The sequence below is a fragment of the Schistocerca serialis genome, chromosome 9, assembly GCF_023864345.2.
Source record: "Schistocerca serialis cubense isolate TAMUIC-IGC-003099 chromosome 9, iqSchSeri2.2, whole genome shotgun sequence".
In the NCBI taxonomy this organism is placed as follows: Eukaryota; Metazoa; Arthropoda; class Insecta; order Orthoptera; family Acrididae; genus Schistocerca; species Schistocerca serialis.
In genome coordinates, this window is record NC_064646.1 from 135,176,707 (window position 1) to 135,200,623 (window position 23,917).

Here is a 23,917-nt window from a genome sequence, read left to right on the forward strand (position 1 = left end):
AAACTATATGCATGAGACACTTTATGAGCCCTGTTTACAAGGGTTTTAAGCACACTTGTAGTTTGGGATGGGAAATGGCAACATTAAGAGTGCAAGTAAAAATCAGTGTGAATGGGCTTACAGTAAATAGAATGTCCCACAGGGCCATATCACTCTTCCATCTAACCAAAACATCCAGGAATGAGAGACAATGCATTCACCTGTCTCCCTGCTCCTCTCCTTTTTCCCACCTCTCTCCCCACAACCTGTTGGCCGTCTACCGTATTTACTCGAATCTAAGCCGCACCTGAAAAATGAGACTCGAAATCATGGAAAAAAATTTTTCCCGAATCTAAGCCGCACCTGAAATTTGAGACTCGAAAGGGGAGAGAAAAGTTTTAGGCCGCACCTCCAAATCGAAACAAAGTTGGTCCATTGTAATGAGACACACAATTTAAGTCGAATGAATGACGATACAGCTACAGTAGTTTGGTTCGAGTTGTAAGTTTAGCAGTTAAGCTTTACCAGGTAGCCATTGCTATGCGTCAGGTGCTCCGTCCAAATTTATATGGGTACCCTTCCTTTTTCACGTGTTTTGTCTGGTTTGAATTGATTGCTTATTTTTCTTTGATCTGATAAGTGCTGTTCTCTTTATTATAGGTGTTAACGTCACTCTAAGCTGAAAATGCATTACAGTACTGTGTCATGCATTGTTTGTCGCATTCTGATAATGAGTGTTTACGACCTGTTGCCGCTCGTGGCATGGCTTGCTTTTGTGAGTGCTACTGCCGCTTACAATTTAAAAGAGGAATCGTCTCATTAGCGAAACAATGGCAAGAGACTGCTATTTGTTGTTACTTACACTGCTGCTTTCTTTGATAATGATCAACAAGAACCAAATAATAGACTGCGTATGATAGAAGGTGTTCTGAACGAGAGTTTAGCGAAAATTTTTCTCCGTTTGAAAATCTTTGCAGGCGCCTCTTTAGTACATTACATTCTGCACAGAAATTAGAGTCATCTTAGATTTTAAAATGTAGTCAATTGCCATGCTTCATTTCTGACTGTATCACTATTAGGCATAAGAATAATACGAATATAAACATGACATGATATGTATATTCTTCCGTGTTTGCTGTTGTCTCACTCTAGTTTTGTAGTTTATTAGGCAGACAGGATTTAAATGAGATATCAGAAAACACGAAACAATACATGGCAAAATGTTTATATTTGTATTATTCTTATGGTGAAGAGAATACTGCATGTTATTTACAATTCATAAAAGTTCATATTAACAACCATCTCTTCCCACAGGTAGAACAAAATTCAGAATATAGAGTTGGCTATATTGACAAATATCCCAAACAGTCTTGCCAGTCGGATCTTCGTAGTACATTGAAATGCTGCTACATTCGAAGGCGAACAATACGGAATTTGTATTCACTTCGTTGGATAATCTATGAAAATGCAGTGGTCGAAACTCGAGGCGGAGAAAAAAAAAAGTTCGTCTTCCACCTTTTTTTTTAATTTATTTACTGACGCAGAGGTTTTGGTGCCAGTATTTATCTTTGTGCCTACAAAGCATGCCTGTGTAGCACTACATATATTCGATGGCAGAAGTTAGTTGTGGCGGTACCTACCAATATTTTTCAGAACTTCCGCTTACTTTGCACTCAATTCTAAGCCGCAGGCGGTTTTTTGCATTACAGAAACTGGAAAAAAAGTGTGGCTTAGATTCGAGTAAATACGGTAGTCCCTGCACACTCCACCAGGCAGTGTTCATCTCTCTCCTCACCCGTCCATTACTATTTCTTCCCCTTCCCTGCACCCTCCAGATTGCCGCTTGCATTCCATGTGATAGTTGCATTCTGGACCGAGATGCTGAAGTTGGTGGTTGTGTGTGTGCGCGCATGTATGGTATGCTTACCTGGGTGTGTGAATGGTGTGCGTCTCTCTTTTACTGATGAAGGCTGCGGCTGAAAGCTTTAGATAAGTGTCTTTTAATTGTACCTGTCTGCAACTTGACGTGTCTTCTTTACAGAACTGGGATATTGCTTCGATATTCTGTGTGCTACAGATGGCACACACATTTCAGGGGACCATCTGCCCCCGCCTTTTTTTTTTGTGGTCGTCACAATTTTTCTAGTTCTGTCCTGCATTTTTTCAGAAGTAATTTGGGACACCAATCTATTCCAGATTTAACAATTATGAAATGGTTTATCCCAAATTAGGTGTTCATTTCACTTGCATCGGTACACTGCTATTAAAAGGGTATTTTCCAAAATAAGTAATGCATGGAGCAGTTTGTTGTAGAAACTAAAAAGGCAACATTAGTGACTAGGGTGAATTATGACAAAACCTGAGTTGAATGTTTTCATATGCTGTTGAAGATTGAAGAAAATTTACACCACTGATAAATAATGTACATGTGCTTGCACTCCAGCTTAGAACGTACTAATAAAATATAAAATAGAACATACTAATAAAATATAAAATGGTGTAATTTTTGTAACAAACTGAATTGATAGTTTGCATTTATTAATTTAATTAATTTTTGCAATATCAACATTTTTTAATATGTCCTGAATTTGAGTCTAAAAAATATGGTCCCTGTAACACACTGAACCCATAAGTGGCTACTAGATCCTTTAACATTGTGCCACAATCTGCACATTTCTGAAATAATGTTATCAAAGTTGTAGAGATCATTTTGGAATTCCTTTTATTTTCCATATTTATTAACAGAGACATTAAGAAACCACCAACAAACGGCGATTGCATGCATCACACCACCACTCTGCCCACGAAACAACCAAATATTTTGTCATTAACACCTTCTAGTCATTGAGTTGTATTAAAACAGACTTAATTTACGTTCATATTCCTTACTCCACGTAAGTACTATGTTTGAACATGAAAATCTCTATAATGTGCATTCACAAATTCTTTTTACTCTCACATGTAATTTATATATGCTAATCAGTAGGAGGTGTCTGCCCACTGGTGTTATCAGCACTGAAACGCAAGAGGGGAAACATTCCCCCTCTCATGTCACTGCTCCCCACAGTAAATCACAGCAGTCAACTGGCTTATTGTCTACAGACTGTGTGTCTGGGAAAGTAATACAAGTAGACCTAGATGTCCAGGGCTTTTGAAGTTTTTTATCTGGGATTGGGAATTCAAGTGATGGAAGGCCTATGTCAGTGATACATCATCTCAATTAGTTACATATTAATGGCACATGAAAGAACTTTATTCACAACAATATGAATTAGTTTTAAATGATGAACACAAAAATTGCTCCATTCAGTACATAACTAAATATGTATAATTGTTATTTTAACTCTAGCATACCACCTTAGTATGCCCTCACTTACCCCCTGGGAATAGGGCTACCTTCTGGCAGTATATGGTAGCATTGCTTAAATTCAGCTAATGAAAGTACTGCAAGCTGGTTTCACTCAGATGAATGAAGGGACAGCTCAGTGAGCTGAAACACTAAAGAGCAGTTTCATCTAAAAGAATGAGTACATCGTTCAACCAACAGAAAAACTACTGACTGTTTTTACTTGAAAAGAAAGACTAAATAATTCAGTCAAAGTGCAAAGCTATAATGGTATTGAATGTTTCCATTTGGTTGCTCCCAAGGAGTGGTTTCATTCAAAAGAATGAATGAGTAGTCCAACCAACTGAATGATTGTAGTTGTTCTGTTGCTGCCATCACGAAAGTGATCTGTCTGTCTTTTCTGAACATCCCCAATCTAACCCCCTTTTCTTTCTGAAGAGGGACCTAATAGTTACAAAAGATACAATTAGTTTCTTTCACTTTTAAATGTGTTTATTGGTAGTAATGTAATACTGCTTCACAACACTGTACCACTGATGGATTTGTATGCTCAAGGACCCTAATTCAAGATTCAGTTTTTGTCAAGCTTGTACACCAGGGTGATGCACAGAGATACTCGCCATGGAACTTCTGTTAGTGGTTTACTATACACCCAATAGATCTTCTGACATTATCACCAATATGACTAAAAGATGAGCTTATATTAATCTACAACCTATGGAAAATGTCTGTTTTGGGAACATACATGCTTTGAAAGCAAACAGAATGAACACGTCAAAAAATTTCAAAAGAATAATAAATTTATTTCTAATTAATATTGTTATACAAACATATAAGTCCAGTCATTTCACATGAACAAAAAATAAATTGCTATAGATTAGATATCTTTCGTAACAAACAACACTTAATGCGTTTTCTTCACAGGGCGGCACCACTTTCAATCACCTGTGCAATTTATTTCACATATTTCCACGAATGTTTAACAACTGATATATCATTACTAAACTGTAATTAACAGCAAGTCTTAAAACCAGAATTATACATAGCTGGAAAAGATTTCACACATTCTCTTCAACATGCTAACGGAGAAAAACTTTCATCTAATGAAATCTTACTACAACTGACTGACTAATAGTCAAAGGGCAGCTTGTTGAAACAGCCACACCCAAAATTAAAAAAAAATATATATATCTTATCCAGTCATGTACATAAGTAACCTTTTGTATCCTACCCAGTCAGATAGGTGTAAGTTATAGAAAAAACACGAAAGACAAAAAAATTCAGCTTTTGACATTGTTTTGGATATTAATCAATTAACAGAAGAGAGAGTTGAATGATATGGTGGTGTTGCTAAATTGTACACACACTTCTACCACTATCCACACATTTGGAAACATCGCTACAGCAGCCAGTTAACTGTTGGTAGTACAATACTCGTATTCAACAGGCATCACTATCTGAAGAAGGCAATGGTAAAATTTAATTGTGTAACTACTGCACACAAACAAGAATGACACAGTCCTAAACTTTAGTTTGAAGTATAGAATTGTTTCTTAAGAAGTGAAAGGGATGCCTCAATTGTCTGAAGGCAAACTACTGTCTACACTTCCATGAAGTGTTCATTCCCATTTTTCTTCAATATATTTTTGATAAATAAGAATGAGATATGGGTAAATACATTAGTAATCTATTATCAAGCTTCCCATTAATTCTGCAATAAATTCAGTGGTACTACTGATGCAAAAATAACAACATGCCTGAAGAACAGAAAACAGGAAACTTGATACCTCTTCCTATAGCTTGGGAAAAACCTTCTACATATCTGAAAGGGCATGGCCAGGCTTTAAGTTGAGAAGAGTCTTTGGTTTTGGGATAGTGGAATTTTCAACACATCACAAAATTTCAGATGTTAATGAAACCACAAATATCAATAAGCAGTATCTTACTTAAAAAAATTATCCAAAATTATATTTGCAATCATAATCAAACTAAACATATATCAACCAATATAATTATTTTGAATTATGGAGTACTTCAAATGTTGTTCTTGTCCTACTTCAACTTTGAGAAAGAGTGTCAAAAATCACATATACTCTTGGTACATAATTGCCAGCCACTGTTTCTCTGATAAAACACTGCCACAACCAGCTTACCATTTTCTCTCTTTCCTGTCTTTACTAAAATATACAAACATGAAAGAGTGCTTAAGATAAATAAAATTACTATAGATAGGAACAATCACAAAATCTCCTCTCAGATCACATTATCCCAGAGATAACTTCCTATCATGAGGAACAACTGGGCTTTTCTAACAAAAGCTACAACAAAAATTATGTTAAACATGTTCATATTAGTACCAAAATTACACAAATTACAAAACAATTTATTTTCATTATGTCATACTCAACAGCAGTCAACAGGACATGTAATAGGTTAAAGACAAGCAGCTAAAAACAGTGAGGCATAATTTCAGTACTTCATAGACTATTCTTTTCAATATATAATATTTATAAAGCATTACATAAATTATATATATGTATATTGTATATAAAACTGCAAGTATATATGTTTCTCTTTTTTCTCTCAAATGTTACTGATTATTTTACATCTAAATATATCTAAATCAGAATTTTACTCAGACTTTTTTCTGAAACTAGAGTAGGCCAAGGGAATTAATCAGGAATTCATATCACACAGAAAATGGAATATATTTACCAATGATGCTGATGAACAATTTATCGGTGATGTAGAATTTCTGTACCATCTACTTCTCAAAAATGGAGAAATGTTAAATATCTAAGACCAAATAAGTAATTTATAAGACATACCATGGTGCCATCTGATTCAAGACTTGCATCACAGAAATCTAAATGACTAACGCTTCAGAGAACTGTACACATCTTTCCTACATTGGAGGACTGCCATTCTCTGCAAACTTACTGTTCACGTTATGTGTTTTAAAGACAGTGCCTGAATGATGAATCAGACATAATTTATCTTTCTGTCTAGCAGTGATACACATAAAATGGGAGGGGGGGTGGGGAGGAGGAGGAGGGGAACAAAGATCCCAATGCATTAATTAATCTAGCTCTTCAGTGATTACGAACTGGAGTAAAACAGACACACACGTGTTATCCACAGCTTATAAACAGAATCAACTTAATTCAGGTCTACCAAATGAATTTTGTGCTCAAAAGAGCAGCAATGCATCTCTGAATAAATTCATGAGCAATATTATTTCGAATTCCTATTTTAAAGAGAATTATAATATGCACCGTAAATGGTAATATTTTGCATACCATTCTTCAGTTGTGGTGAGGGCCAGAACAAATCAATATGTTTCACTCTGAAGCACAAAATGACATCATGTAGGCCAGCTTGATACTTCACTTTGATGTGCTAAAGCAAGTAGTTAATCAGCAACAATTTGGTTGAAGTAAAACATTGTTCATTCTTGTTATATTGCAATACATCTTTATGGGTCAGAATAAACAATAGGACAAAGAGAAAGTACATTAGAGAATTAAATTTCCCCCCAATCAAAACAAATAGTGCTCTTTACAGGTTTTTTTATGACAGTCCTCTTGCCAATCAACACAATTGTATTATTCATGCCACCAAAAAAAGAAAAAAACAAAGGCTACCAACATTTCTATCAACTGACCAGTACTTCAATAATAACACACAACACATTCAAATACAATACCTGTACTCACATGGCACTAAGATTCCATACTCTGTGTCAACAGCCCGTATGCAAACCCACAGCTACTTTTATTTTGTGGTGTTCAGTACATCAAAACATCAACTAACAAATGGGAATGGTCATGAGCAACACATTTTACAGCCTGGAATTCTCTCTGTTTTTAATTCTAAAGCTGAATGCTAATCAAACATGGAAATTAAAGAGGAGTCATTAAATCAAGAGAAAGTGAGATCACACATTCAAGAATGGGAGGTGGCTAGTTATTTTAGAAAAAATTAGGAACTCCTGATTAGGGACACTTTACACATGACTCATCACAAAAATTAGGATTCATATACTTTAACAGGATCTGAAAATTTAGGTTAGAAGTACAATTTACAACATAAAAATGCTACTGAGAAAGACCGTTCCTATCAAAATATATCTTTAAATAACCATTTAATGTTACGAAGGCACTTCTAATAGCAGCAAAGGACACAGTTCATCAACATACATCTCCAACAAAATTTTAAATTATATCCTTCCAACAACAAAATGAAGAGACAGGCTTTTACTACAATGATATGTAAACTAAGTCTTTGAGTAATGTTTTCTTCATTATGACCAGACAAAATTAATTTGTTTTGAGCAGTCTGGGATATAATATTTTGGCTGTATACATTGACAAAAATAATGTTAAATGAATGGAGCGGGGGGAGGTAGGGATATACAGAAACAGACTTTGTATAAAAATACTTCCACGCATCCTCTATATCAATGAAAATTTCAAATATTAAAATGCTAACTGTATAAAAGTTACTTAAATATTTAAGATGCAAGTCTCCTGTGCCAACATGACATCTCTTACAGAATCAGGAAAATACTGTTCATATCTCAGATAAAAGCTTATTCAGACAGAGAAAATCAATTTTGTAAATGCCCACAGGCTCATTTTTGGAGCAGCTGCTTTATTTCATCTTTTTCTGCCGACGCTAGGTAAGTTGTTCCATCCGGCGCTGTCCCCTCTTTTGATGCTCCCTGCATTAGAAAACATCAATTCATAAACACATTTATGATATTTTGGGGACATAATAATGATTAATCTAACAAAATATGGCAACACGTTCCTCCAGTTCTGTCAAACCTGTAAACTCAAAAGCATGACATTTGGGCAATTACTATATAGATAAGACAGCAACTTCCTTCATTAAGCAGGCAAAAGAATTATGCAACCCAACAGAAGTGCCTGACAAGAGACGCAAAATCATGTAATTGTATATAATGCATATAATGATTCAAAATAAATAAATATTGTTCATAGCAAACTGGAGAAAAAGTAGGATAGAATGGTGATGTAAACAGCATTGTCTGACATTCCCAAAACAAAGTTTTACAGGCTCTCTGCTACTCCTAAACTAAATGAACAATTTAGCAGGCAATCTGAACAGTCATCTTGAATTGTTAGTAGATGATTCAGCCGAGCAAAGTCATCAAAACCAACTGCAAATTGATGTATATCAACCCTTCCAGTTTTGACTTGTTAATATAGATGGTATGTTAATTTGTGTCCATTGATTGTGTGTGTTGATTAAAAGAAAACTGCAGAGCCAATGTAACTGCACCGAAGAACTTCACTGGCCTAAAAAAGTAATAGGACATTGCTGCCAGGAAATTCTTAAATGATATCTTTCTTGAAACATGGGATTTATATCATGAATGATATCACTACTCACCACAAAGTTCATCTGGCTGCTTTTAGTATAAATAACAGTATCTCTTGTGGACTTATGGCATTGTTGTTACATGTCACACACACACACACACACACACACACACACACACACACACACACACGTCAAAATGTCAATTACATGTTTCAAGCAAGATATCATTCCAGAATTTCCTGCCAGCAGTACACTTTTTTATTTTTACTTTTAGGCCAGCACTACTGTATAATAACACAAGTTCTTTTGTACAGTTAAGTTCAACGAATACTACGAACGGGTACAGCATTAACATGTCTCCTTTGTTACCAAGCCAAAATATTTGATTACTCTAACAAGAATGGAATGAACAATGCATTCAATTCCGTATCAAGGAAACAAGCAGCTGAAGCTATTTAAGTACACTGATTAAGGTTAAGAGCGCCTTCTGTGACCAGTCATGGCCATGGTGGTCCAGGAGCATCCAGGATAACTACAGACTGATGATGATGATGATCCACGGAGGGACATAACTATTTCAGGTGTCAGTTCCACCAGAAAACATGAGAACTCCACCTCTGTGTCACAATAAATCCTAAAGAAAAGGTTAATCGAAAGAAGGTTTAAATGCTGATATTTTGTTTTTAAGCAGAATAGTCATGTATGTGCACACATGACTGCCTGTAGAGAGGCACTACAAGGCGATCATTTAATAAAGTTTTGGGTCATTTATTAAAAATTAATCCAGCAATGAATTTAAAGGAAAATAATTTCAACTCTAAAATTAAATTTCATAGTCATATATATCCTACAAAAACTGTTGAAAATCAAAGCGAAAAGTTCTGTTCTAACAATTCTAACGGTTAGACAGAATTTTTCCATCCAACCTAGAAGCTGACAGATTTTATTGGGACGAAGACAAAAACGAATTAGTATTTTAACAATTTGTTTGTGGTAACAGAATTTGATAAATGAAACACAGGTGTTATCAAAATTATTGCCATTTGAAATATGCCCAATATTAGTACAGCCCATACATGCAATATTTGAAAATTTTACAACTTGTTTGACAGGGGTTTGAAAATAACAAGGAAAATAGCAAGGACAATAAGAATCATATTGTTATTAAATTAAAGCTACTACAGAACTGTAGGGGGAATAGTACATTCATAAACAGATGGTGACTTACAGCAAAGTACTCTGTGAATGAAGTTAATATAATTTTAAAACCTATGTAACACTACAGGTGTTAAATAAAGCATTTTGAAAGTGTATATACACTGAAGGGCCAAAGAAACTGATACGCCTGCCTAATATCAGGTACGGGTCCCGTGAGTACACAGAAGTGCCGCAACACAATGTGACATGGACTCTATTAACGTCTGAAGTAGTGCTGGAGGGAACCAACACCACGGATCCTGCAGGGCTGCCCATAAATCTGCAAGAGTAAGTGCGGGTGGAGACCTCTTCTGAACAGCACGCTGCAAGGCATCCCAGATATGCTCAATAATGTTCATGTCTGGGAAGTTTGGTGGCCAGCGGAAATGCTTAAACTCAGAAGTGTGTTCTGGAGCCACTGTGTAGCAATTTGGATGTGTGGGGTTTTGCACTGCCCTACTGGAATTACCCAAGTCCATCAGAATGCACAATGGACACGAATGGATGCAGATGATTCGACAGGATGCTTACGTATGTGTCACATGTCAGCGTCATATCTAGCTGTATCAGGGGTCCCTCCACCAGCTTGAACAGTCTCCTGCTGTCTCATGTTCATGAGGTTATCTCCATATCTGTACACATCCATCTGTTCGATACAATTTGAAACGAGACTTTTCCGACTAGGCAAAATTTTTCCAGTCATCAGAGTCCAATGTCAGTGTTTACAGGCCCAGGCGAGGTGTAAAGCTTGGTGCTGTGCAGTCATGATGGGTACATAAGTGGCTCCGAAAGTCATATTGATGATGTTTCGTTGAAAGGTTCACATGCTGATGATACTTGTTGATGGCCCAGCACTGAAATCTGCAGCAAGTTGCAGAAGGGTTGCTCTTCTGTCATATTGAACGATTCTCTTCAGCCGTCGTTGGTCCCGTTCTTGCAGGATATTTCTCTGGCCGCAGCGATATCTGAGATTTGATGTTTTACCAGATTCCTGATAATTCAGGGTACAGTCTTGAAACGGTCGTATGCAAAAATCCTTATTTTGTCACTTCCTCCGAGACTGCTGTGCCCCATAGCTTGTTTGCCGACTATAACACCACATTCAAACTCACTTAACTCTTGATAACATGCCATTGTAGCAGCAGTAACCGATCTAAAAACTGTGCCAGACACTTATTATCATATTTGTTGCTGACCACAGCTCCGTATTCTGCCTGCTTGCATATCTCTGTATTTGAATACACATGCGTATACCAGTTTCCTTGGTGCTTCAGTGTATATGAACAACAAGAACATCTATAAAGTGATTCTAATGACATGTATGAATCACTAAATGGGAAATATTGTAATTTAGCTGATCACCCCATCATTAAGTCCTGAGAATAACCACGTATGTTGTTCTCTCTTTCCCACATCTTTCACAAACTGCAGAAAAACTCTAAATTAATTGAACTGCGAGTGAGTATGGACTTTCAAACAAATGTTACTGTAAAATCAATTCAAGTTTTATTTCCACAGACACATCAATTTAGTGGAAGATAGTTGTGAAACTAATGAAACATCACACTCTCAATGTCCTATTCATATGAATACGAAATACGACAAATTGACACTTACCTTTTCCAAAAGTAATCTGACACAGTCTGTATGTCCCTCCCAAATTGCTGCAAGAAGAGCACTAATTCCATGTTTGTCTTTTGCCTAGAAAAATGAAACTTAATTTAAAAACCTTTGCAACCACTATGACATTTACAGAAATACTGTGGGCCATGTGTAAAATTATCACACTGACAATGTACCTCACAGAGAACAAAATAGGAGCCTAAGTCTATCTTGAGTGACTTGTACTACACTATGACATGGGTACACAAACAAAATACATAGGTGATTGGACACACAGACAAGGGAGAGGCAGAGGCAGAGGCAGAGGCAGAGGCAGAGGCAGAGGCAGAGGCAGAGGGAGAGGCAGAGGGAGAGGGAGAGGGAGAGGGAGAGGGAGAGGGAGAGGGAGAGGGAGAGGGAGAGGGAGAGGGAGAGGGAGAGGGAGAGGGAGAGGGAGAGGGAGAGGGAGAGGGAGAGGGAGAGGGAGAGGGAGAGGGAGAGGGAGAGGGAGAGGGAGAGGGAGAGGGAGAGGGGTCAACCTGTACGTCCTGGGTGATGGTCACCAAAATACTTTTGAGATAGCAAAGGGTTATGCTTTTTATGTACCCACGGAAGAGCTTAAGATCAAAATTTGTCGTGGGCTTGGATTTGATGTACTGCAAAGCTTGAGGTATAGCAACCAACTCTGCAGTGTAGACACCGCTGGCACTCAGCAGAGACTGCTTCTTGTGTCCTTGTGCATGATCAAAAGGCATAACCGACCCTGTCATTTGCCTTTAATCTGTCAGTGTAAATGCGTACCGAATTAGATTTGGACAGTGCTGCAGCAAGTTGAAGCAGGTATTTCAAACAGTGTTTTAAATTGAGAAAATTGGCCCACAAACCTGCTGATGAGAAATAGCAGAAATCACACCGACTTTTGGTGAACTGCGCACATGTTATATCAACATATATACATTTTCTGATCAATTCCATATTTTTGTGTAGAACAGTAACAGAAATACCTGGATGGAGCAATATATAAAATTAAGGAAAGGCAACCACTCAGCTACAGCATGCCAGTCTACAAACACATAATAAGCCTGGAGAATAAACTTGGCACAAATGGAACTGTTCAAAGCGTCATATTGAATGGACCGTTTTTTTTCCGTGGATGTCAAGTTAATTTCAGTCTTGACGTTGCCACAGGGAATACAGGAAGTGGATGGTTTACTCCCGCTATCGTCCGATGTGAAAATGCTTCCCTACGTGCATTAGAATCATTTGCCGACTGAGATGTCATTGCTTACGAGACCTGACATTGTGGAATAGATGCTAAGACCCAATCTAGACCCAGTTATGTATACAGGGCGTTACAAAAAGGTACGGCCAAACTTTCAGGAAACATTCCTCACACACACAGAAAGAAAATATGTTATGTGGACATGTGCCCGGAAACGCTTACTTTCCATGTTAGAGCTCATTTTATTACTTCTCTTCAAATCACATTAATCATGGAATGGAAACACACAGCAACAGAATGTACCAGTGTGACTTCAAACACTTTGTTACAGGAAATGTTCAAAATGTCATCCATTAGCGAGGATACATGCATCCACCCTCCGTCGCATGGAATCCCTGATGCAGCCCTGGAGAATGGCGTATCGTATCACAGCCGTCCACAATAAGAGCACGAAGAGTCTCTACATTTGGTACCGGGGTTGCGTAGACAAGAGCTTTCAAATGCCCCATAAATGAAAGTCAAGAGGGTTGAGGTCAGGAGAGCGTGGAGGCCATGGAATTGGTCCGCCTCTAGCAATCCATCGGTCACCGAATCTGTTGTTGAGAAGCGTACAACACTTCAACTGAAATGTGCAGGAGCTCCATCGTGCATGAACCACATGTGTCGTACTTGTAAAGGCTCATGTTCTAGCAGCACAGGTAGAGTATCAGGGTGGGTGGGTGGGGGGAGAGGGACGGGGGGGGGGGGGGGTGGAGGGATGGGGGTGGAGGGGGGGGGAGGGGGGAGGGAGAGAGAGAGAGAGAGAGAGAGAGAGAGAGAGAGAGAGAGAGAGAGAGAGAGAAGGGGGGGGGGGAGCCAGTGCATGATCTGGTCACACGAGGAATGGTGTGGATAGCAGAGTGTAAGGAAAAGGCAAAATCAGGCAATGGGAACAGGTCTACAGAGGTTTAAGCCAGGGGGATTGCAGCAATGCAGGATGTGTTGGAGAGAATTACCATCTGTGTAGTTCTGAGAAACTTGTCCTGGAAGGGAGTATCCAGATGGCCTGTGTAGTGACGTGGTTGTTGGGAGACATTTGTGTTGTTGTGCGCTGCATGTTCATCAACTGGGTAGTCAAGTTTGCAATTTGCCATTCGTGCGAGTAGGCAGCTGGCTACTTGTCACGACCACAAAGAATTCTGTACAGTAATTGCAGTATTGCAGTTAGCTGATTCATAACATGGCTGCTTACAAATGTGACCCTACCTTTTACTGGGTAGGAAATGGCTGTACCTGGAATGTGGTAGTAGTTGGTGGGTGGATGTATGGGGTGCAGGATTGAGAGGTTTCACATTCTCCTTTGGTACTTCTTAGTTTTTCTCATGGAGACTTGTGAATTAGTGGGTGTAGACTGGCTCAGTTAAAAGAGGACTCAATAGTAGAGCATGAAACTTTCAAATAGCTGGAGATAATGTTGATTAATAGTGAAGGACTTGGCTAAGGTTAACTGACACCAATAAATTTCTTTTATTCCCTACTGATTTTTAACCGTGTTCTCATTTCTTCATTGTGATTACCATCAGGGTTTGCTATCAATTAGTTGGAGCCTGTGCACTGAACTGTTAGTATTGAAAGTACTCCATTCCAATGGTCATATCTCAGTCTATCTTGAAAGCAGTTAGGCGGCTACGGAGCTTTTAATTACCAACTTTGGAGTTGTGAAAGGTTTAACCCAGGGTTGCAGGCTTAAAGCAAGGCTGGCTAATCTTATTTTTGCAAATGAAGCAGTGGGGAGGATGGGTTTCAGATTAAATAGGTAGAGCAATACATCATGTAATTTGTCTCACATGCCACAAAGAGTGATTAGATTCTGGGGGAAGGAATGTTTCACCTGGCCTAAAATTGAGAACTCATTTTATAATATCTTAAAGTACTGAAAAGATTACATTTGATTATAAAAAATGGTTAATTTCATTTTGGCATCATTTCAGTTAAGGTGCCAAGATTTATTAAATTTTGGAGTTTTATTAATACACTTAAATACGGTTTGTTTATTTAGTGTTCAATAAAATTCCTGTTCCCCACTTCTTTTACAAAATGTGTTTGAAGCATTACTTATAGGTCCAATGCTGTACTGAATTATAATAAACAGTATGTTCAGGATTCCAACACAAGTTAGTGCCCAGCACCACAGTGGTTTCTTGAATTCTCCACTAAAAGCTATGATACCAAATGGCAGGACTGTAGCTGTATTACATCAGGAATAACTAAATACAAAAATTCTATAACCAGCAACATGATGTGTCCCATCATTTCAATATAACAAAATTGTACCAATAATGGGACATTTTCAAGATATCCTAGACATGCTAGTGCTTTGAAGCAACATTTATTCATAGGGTGCACGTTATATTATAAGACCCCCAAAATATGGGCTTCGACTGAAAGTGACAAATGTAATAGGGTGACTTGCAAGTTCTGCTTGTGACAGACACAGCATTCTTGTGTAATGGCCCAACCTTTCATAACATGTTACTGAAATGTAGCAGAATTTATTTTATGTTTCAGGAGAGGAACTGGATCATCAACTTGAAATAACAGAAGGTGATCTTACAGCTCCTGTGAGGGTTGCTTTAAATACAATCTCTACAAACTTGAAAAAAACTGAAGATAGTAAATATAAGAGTTCTGTTGCTGCATCTTATTCTGGTGAACAAACATGCACAGTGGGTACTAAGATAAGCTAATGACTGTTGACAATGGCAAATCTGACTCCATTCATCAAGTTCATTGTTTATGCACATTTCAGAGTAGATACCGCAGCGTGTTGGTCTGGAAGGCATTATATCATCTGTTTCATGTGGTGTGCGTGACACAGGTTGCACAAACTGAACATTTATAAGGTGGTGGAAAAAATATTTTTCAATTTCTCTTTCTTTCTTTCTTTGTGAAGTCACACAAATTAATTTTTTTTTTAAAGAATTTTTATTTATTCATTAACATCAAAGCAATTCTCCTCTGACATAATACACTTGTGCTTTTTCCAATCTTGGAAGTACATCTGGAACTTGCTTCTTGTTACAGTGTTCAGTTCCTTTAAATGACTCTGTTTTCATCTCATCAATGGTGCAAAACAATGTTCTTTTATGGTTTTCTTCAACCTAAGTACATCACAGGTGGCTGTGTCCAGTGAATATGGTGTCTATGGTAACAAGTTTTTTTTTTTTTTTTTTTTTTTTTTTTTTTTTGCCAAAAATCATGAACAAGCATTGAAGTGTGATACAATTTCCTAGAGTGATTTTACCACAATGCTGGTTGTTTCTTCACATTGCTTCACACAAACAGTGCATAAATTCCTGGTAATATTCCCTACTGACTGCATGACCATAAGACAGGAACTCATGATCCACTATCACACTGTAACGGAAGAAAACATTGAGAAGAGTCTTCCCATGTGATCGAACTTGTCGAATATTTTTTTTACACCTGGCTCTTTAGGCAGTTTCCATTGGGATGATGGGCCTTGATTTCGACATCATACTCATATACCCACATACTGTCACCTTTATAAGCTCCTTTAGAAGTTCCAGATTATTGTAGACTTCATTCAGCAATTCCTGAGCAATGTCTACATGACATTTTTGCTCAAAATTCAACAATTTTGGAACAAAATTTGCTGTTTCATGCCAACCCCCCCCCCCCCAAAAAAAAAACATTATGCTTGGGATGACCCAAGGATATGCTGACTTCATCAGCAACCTCTCTGATGGTGATTTTCCAGAACCATTTTCTTTACTTCTTCCATACTAATCAGTAATTAATGTGCTAGGGCACCCAGATCGGACAGCATTTTCCATGTCCTCTTGACACCTTTTGAATTATTTGTACCATTCATAAACTCTTCAATTACTCATAGTAGATTTGCTAAAAGCTACAATCAACATTTCGAAAGCAGTGTACCAGTTAATTTTAGTTTATAAACAAAATTTCTGATACATCTTTTTTTAAAGTAAAAAATTTCGCAAGCACTGCAAAACACACAGCCTTTCCGACTGCCAACAATAAACTAATATTGAAAACACATTACGAACATGTGTACAAACAACATAAAAAATTTGAAAATCTGATGTATAAAGCCCAAGAAATAAAAAAAAAAAAATTTTATCACATCTCGTACTCTAAGCAATCTTATATGCTGATGTAAGAGGAAAAATAATACAGAAAAAATAATAAAATGTGTCAATGCGATTTAAATATAAAATGATTTCCTGGTTAAAATGTTTTCATCGATGTTATACTCATCACTGTCTTATAAGGATCAACTTTATCAGAAGACTATCACTGAAGTATACACAGGTCTTTCTTGCACCTAACTTGTGCAGTCAAAGAAAGGTGTGTGTTTCATAGCGCATATATTATTGTTTTGTGCATCATGCTGAGATTTCGAAAAGGAGAAATCCAAAAACGTGTGTCTCCTATGAACAGACATTTACGTCAATCATACAAACAAAATGAACGTCTACCATATCTGTTCATTTGTAAGGAAAACATCATTTAAAAAGCATACATTTATATGCTATACAAGACATCTTGAAATAATTTAGACTCTGAGATCAACTGGGATGCAATTTAGCCTATTGACCATTCTCAGACAAATATATATTGGCTAATTTTAGTTTCAGACTCCTAGGAATAAGACAAGTCACGGAGGTGATGATTTATTAGCTATCCACTTTTGTAAACAACTCCACGTGCAATGATGCTTGGTCTAGAAGTCGATACTTGGAATTCTGGTGTAGGGAGAGACTTCTCACCAGCATTTCATAGGCACACAAAGGAAATAGAGGGTGATTAACTTCTTGACATCCAGATTATGTTCACATGTGTTTAGCTAATTTTCATACCTCTACCATGTTTCATCGGATGGGCAGCCAAACTCATCAAGTGTAAGGAGTTATTATGTTTTAATTATTGCACCAAAAAATAAAGTTACCTAACTAATATTTGTTTGCTTCCAGGTATAAGTCTGCAATTACTGGTAGCCACTGAAATACCCATCCAGAGCCCCACAGCATGCCACTGGAGGAGGGGGAATTGGGTCGCTAGGGTGGACCACAGCCCATTAATAAAGTGCCGTATCATTTTCTGCATTTGGAAGAGAACTATGCTTCACCAATCCACACTGATTTCGTGGAATTCTATGGCATCACATGTGATATAGTGGTTAAGGGGAACAGATGCTTCCAGTGTGGTCAAACAATCCTGAATTACGTAGAATGAAGTGTGGACATCTCCTTGTGAAGAACTGGGAATCACAACAGAAGTGGAGTCTCCTGTGCTCCAAGACTGGTGTATCTCGGTGCTTGAAGACTGGTATATCATGTTCTAGACCAGTGGTAGTCAATCTGGTCCCTATCGCCCACTAGTGGGCATTCCTGGGTTCATGTTCGACGGCAGGGATTTTAGAAATATTTTCATCAGGTTTTCAAAAAATTTTGGCAAAAAAATTGGTAACTTATCACCACCACCACCACCACCACCACCACCACCACCACCACCACCACCACCACCACTATAAATCACAAAGTATTGTGAAATCAGAGGGTGGTTGGAAAATTTTACTGACAACAGAGACGCAAAAGTGAACAGTAAGTTAAAAAATGTTGATTACCCCTGCTCTAGGCGACCGGAAAAATAAGGTAAGTCATGGATCCATTAACATCTCTTATGTTTCCAATATGGGTGCCATGATTCCTCATTCCTATTCAGAAGGCCCACTGATCTGAGACAGCAATGGAAATGTTGCAGTTGTAAAACCTTGTGGCACAAGAGCATGGCAAGCAGTGAAGCTGATTCTTCACTACTCAAAAAAGAAAAGAGCTGGTGGAGTGATTTTGAACATTTATTGCAAATGATATGGTACACTGCCATCACATTGTGGTCATAAGGAACAAACTGTTACACGTGCATACTACCAAATTCTCCTGACTTAAAAAAAAAGAGGGTGTAGGAGATTGTCAAGATGAAGCATTAAGGTGAACGTTTCAACAGGTGCTTGTGCTCTGCGACAAAGTCCTGGTTTTCTGCACAAGACATAATACCATAGACAGCTGTTTTGGACTTTAAATTTTACACTGCATCATTGTTGGCCTCTTGCATAAGCATAACCTGTGTGTGCACTAACTCTGAAGAGGGTTTCATTTGAAAGCTCATAAAATTCTCCATCTTGTCTATCTGTTTACTGAAGATGCAGTGCCTCAACTGTTCAGCGAATTGTCACCTTTATTCCTTACATTATTCACATTTCGGTTTTGTTAATTCTAAAGATTGTATTTTGCAAGAATCGATTACATACGTTCAGTGCTGCCTCTTACGTGTCTGAACCAGTCTTCTGTGGTTAAAATGTGATTAACGTATTTTTCACATTATGAATATAGTTATCAATATTTGAAATTGAGAAATGGGCTTAAATGAGTCCTAACTGTAGCAATCACTCAATCAATACCAATTGTTTTAGTAAAATGTAATTGAAGCACTGCTGCTGCTGCTACTACTACAATCAGATGCCTTAACCACTCTGCCGTGGCTTCTCTAAACAAATGAAACTGCTACCATATAAAGTAATAAAAACAGCTTAAATGCACTCATTTCCATAGCACTCCCATTGCTACAAGGAGGACTAAGTCCCAATTACTAATAAAAAAAAAAATTATCATAGTAAGCTAAGAATACAAGAAGAAATTAGCATAACGTAAACAATCAACTGTTTTAAAATTATGATGTCACTTTGAATCACTGGGCTATACAGTTTTCAACTACCAATTATTTATAATTAAAACCAAATATACTAGTAAATAACAAGCAAAAATGAGTCTCCATTTTAATAAATATATAGCCTATTTAAAGTACACAACACTCCAGTGGTATCATTTCAAAACCACTCATAACAGAAGTAGTGCGAACTCAAATTACATTACAATAATTTAAGATAATCTTAGTTTCACTGTCTATCTCCTCAATATGATCAGTATAAAGAAAATCTCATGTCAGAATCTCCTAAATTTTTACATCATAACTTCCACTCCAATTGTTGCTTTCAATGCAGTAAGTGAATGCACTACATTCGTACAAGAACCCCAGTGTACCACTAGATCTGTGTCCCACTATGGCATCAGTGATTTCATGTGAAATGGGGTCAACGGAAGTGTCCAATTCCACCCGTCGGCTTTGACCCACGGCGTAAAGCTGTTGTGGTGTGTGATGTCATGACGGCGCGGAGTTTAGTTTGTGAGAGTGGCGTGTTTGTAGGTATCGTTTTGATGTGATCGGTGGTGCTCTCTGGTGGTGTGTTTGTGTGTTAGGTGATGTTTTTGGTTTAGTTTGTGTGTGTGGCAGGTTTATAGGTGGCATATTGTTGCGGTTGGTGGTTCACTCAGGTGGTGTGTTTATGGGTAGCGTGTTATGTGGCGTATGGGGTTCATTTGCATGGTAGCATTGCACGTGTGTGGTATCGATGGTGACTGTGCTTTGAGTGGAATGTTTTTCAGTGAGTTTTGGTTTTGTTATGTTGACGTTATTGTAGCTTTTTTCTGTTTGTCATGTGTGAATTTTGGTATATTGCATTTGTTTCTGTCTTTGGTAGGTATGGATATGACTGACAAGGTCAACAGTTTTTGGTTGTGGATGATGATGATGGGGGACAGTGTGTTGTGTGTTGTCTCCAATAAAATTTCTTCAGCTATTCAGCCTCTTGGTTGAAGTCGTGAAGTGTTCAGTGTGTTGTGCAGGAATGAGGCTTACTGAAACTCCGGCGTCTCGGACCAGGGACGGCTATATGTGGAGATGTCATACGGATAACACGTCACGGAAAGTGTTTGATTCCAATTTTGATTTTCTAGGCGTTCTTTTTTTTTTGTAGGATTACTTGTGGCGGTGAAATTTTTGAGATTTATAGTGTGGTATCAGTAGTTGCTGTTGACCTATATAAGTCAAGGGAAGTGTTCGATTCCAGTGGATATTGTTTTTAGTTGATTTTGGGAAGGTTGTGGTCATTTTATTTTATCGTTTGGTTTAGTTGTGTGCGTTTATTCTTAGTTTGTCCCCACACAAAAACCCCCAATTTCTCCCACTTGTCCCGTCAGTTTCATTATATTTTTGGAGGAATGTGTGTTTGATGGTTTCTCAATCTATTTTTGTGTTTTGTTGTCATGTTTACGTAATGTCATAGTCGCGATATGGGAGTAGTTGTGAATGGTTGTTTCCGCCAGGTTGGTGACGTCATTGGTCAAACCAGATGGATGGAATCTGAATAATTATCAGAAAAATGGGGATTTAAAATAATGAGTAGGGTCCATTGGTGGTAGTCTATCTTGGTCTGTCAGAGGAATTGTATATTTGGAAGTCTTTCAATCAATTCAACAAATGGGGGTCTCAGTGTTGATATATTTAATGCCCAGTCTCTTGTGCCACAGAGAATTTAGAGAAAGCTACAATCATTACAGTTGAGACTGGTAAGCCCTGTTTGCAATTATTTGTTTAAAATTGTTGTTATTTAAGTTGCATATCCACATGCTATATATTGTTTGCTTCTGATAAATAAATAATGTCCTGTCACTGACAAGATTATTAGAGACAGGTGACAAGCTTGTTTCTGGGAAGGAAATTGGTTGTTCCCAAGGAACCACTCCAGTATAATCTCTAAGTAATTATAGAAACCACACAGAACTTAAATCTGGATGGCTTGATTGGAATTTTAACTACCACCATCATGGCAAATGCAAGTCCAGGTCTTAGCACTTTGCCACATCACTTGATAAAGATTTGAAGTCTGCTCTGACAGAACACTAGGCTACCTAAATCCTTAAAACGCTTGAAGAAAATGGAGATTGTTATGAAGGTTTATTGTTCTGTAATTTGCAGACACTGCAATTTTATCTTAAATGATATACTACTGTTTTGTAGCAAAGACTGATACTGCTATTACTTCCAGAGAGGGTAAAAGTAATGCCCTTTCTCTGTGATCTGTGTGGATAATATGCACCAAAAGATTCATCCGAGACTTGTCCAGTGTCTAACACAGATTCCAGCTTTTTATTTTATTTTTATACATAAAAATGTATAAAATAGGGTATAGAGTGTCAAAAACCAAATTACCTTATACAAATCAATCAAAGATGCTGATGTACTATATTACTTTTAAATTAGTGACACCATATTTTGCCTTCTTTCAATCTATTTTAATACTCCGGAGGAAAAAAAAAAATTAATGAAATTCTTGCAATTCAGAAGAGGGCGACAAGAGTAATGGCAAGGGCAGATAGTAGAACACATTAAAAGCTTTGTCCATTAGGCATAAGATAAATATCTGATGCATCTATTCTGGTAAGTAATTAATTTAGATATTCTTGATAGTGTTAATTACAAACATGTTGAACTACCTAATTTAACTGTAACAAATCAGAGAGATCATTATAACACTTATGTATTATCACAAAATTGATTAATAAAAATTACAAAAGCCATCAATTAAAGTGTGTAACACACTGTCTGAACTCGCCCCAAGGTCGTCAATTCAATCATTTAAGAAAAAGTTGCACAGCTTCTTGTTAGTTAACACATTTTATTCATTAAAAACTTGCTCCCTGGTAAGGCACAGTTTAAACAGAATTTGAAAGGCTTTTAGGTTGTCCACTCCTATTCTATAGATGAATATCAGGGGCTGTTAGACCAGCTTATGTAAAAATGTGTCTTAGATTTCAGTTTTGACAGCACTTGATGACAACATTGGAGACTGACAGTGTATTAATTCTGTAAATATTACCAGTAGCAGTTTACTGTAATGTATTCACATATCTGACAAATGACCAGGTGAGTGAGTACTACATTCAAATGCACAATGTTTTATATATATAATACTTTCCGACATGTTCCTCACACACAACAATCTTCTCGTTTTTGGGTCTATGGAAGCAAAGCTCAATCTAATCTAATCCACTCTTTAGAAATGCCCAATACGAACGTAACGTGAAGAATATTTTTGTAATTAATAAATGCACTGATGGTGTCTGTTGCATGCAGGCCTAACAGCGCTGAATACATAAAAAAAAGAGAACTAAATACTATTACTACCAATTATCTCTCTTTATTTGTGACACTGAGACATACCACTAATAAAACTTACAAATTATACTAATTCATACTTTACTGTCCCTGTGTTTTACTAGACATGTTCACTTTTTCTTTTTTTGCAAGATGTGAAATAGAAATCAAAATCTGTCATCTAGATTTAGCAATATACAAGCAAAGATTAAACAATAAAGTCACATACATCAATACTTCAGCTTTCTATATACTGTTGCCAAATTACAAGTAATACACTTGACATCCTGCAAATGACGCCTCAACATTAATAGAGACTTGCGAAGTAACGCATCTACAACTTCAGATAAAACGAAGCCACACGCCCACTCTCAAAACTAAGTGCAATAGTGATCACGCACTAACACTTTACGCGTAAAATACGAATCACAATTGGGGATAATTCGCATGCAACACGGCCTTTCGAATAAATGTGATGTAAAATACATTTATGGAAAACTGTACTCACATTAACATCGGCTCCTTTCGTAACTAGGTAACTAATGACTTCTCCCTGTCCATAATCGGCTGCATAGTGAATAGGCGGCCGTCCGTCAATTTCCTTATTAACATCTATTTGCTTAAAACAAATTATGTAAATGAGACACTCTATTGGACAGCATATCCCAGATAAACAATTTACAAAATAACATCTTATTGTTTTAAAACAAACCTTTTTCTCAATAATATCTTTTACTTGATCTAAGTCTCCATTTTTGATTCCCCACACTAGCTCACTCATCACGGTTTTAATACTGCAAACACTATTGTTCTATTACCCTGAATAATTATCACAAACCTGTAGGACACAGGCCGGTGATGTTACAGTTCGACACTCGACCTATATAACGATAATTAATGACATTTGAGGTATCGACTAGAGAGAAAGATTTTCGTCTCGATAGTCGAGCCTGATTTTTTTTTTTTTTGGACCCAGGGTCAATCTTTTTCAGTGCAGGTTATCACTTCTATAAATTTTACCATTTCCAGGACATTATAGATTCTACAGAACCACAACCGCAGAACTTGTGTTCAAATGTAAATTTTCTGTTGGCATTTAAAAGTGGAACAAACGAAGGAACATACGCAGTTATGCGTGTTTAGGA

At 37.3% G+C, this 23,917-nt stretch overlaps 1 protein-coding gene across 1 annotated transcript; it reads right to left on the bottom strand.

The window, feature by feature from the left end:
- Positions 1 to 4,107: 4,107 nt before the first annotated feature.
- LOC126418658 (myotrophin) lies at positions 4,108 to 23,668 on the bottom strand. The gene is made up of 4 exons (XM_050085537.1): positions 23,485 to 23,668; positions 23,281 to 23,391; positions 11,489 to 11,572; positions 4,108 to 8,048 (listed from the first exon to the last, which is right to left on the bottom strand). The coding sequence occupies exons 1-4, from the start codon at positions 23,551 to 23,553 to the stop codon at positions 7,959 to 7,961; spliced, it is 354 nt and encodes a 117-aa protein (XP_049941494.1). The 5' UTR covers positions 23,554 to 23,668; the 3' UTR covers positions 4,108 to 7,958.
- Positions 23,669 to 23,917: the final 249 nt, after the last annotated feature.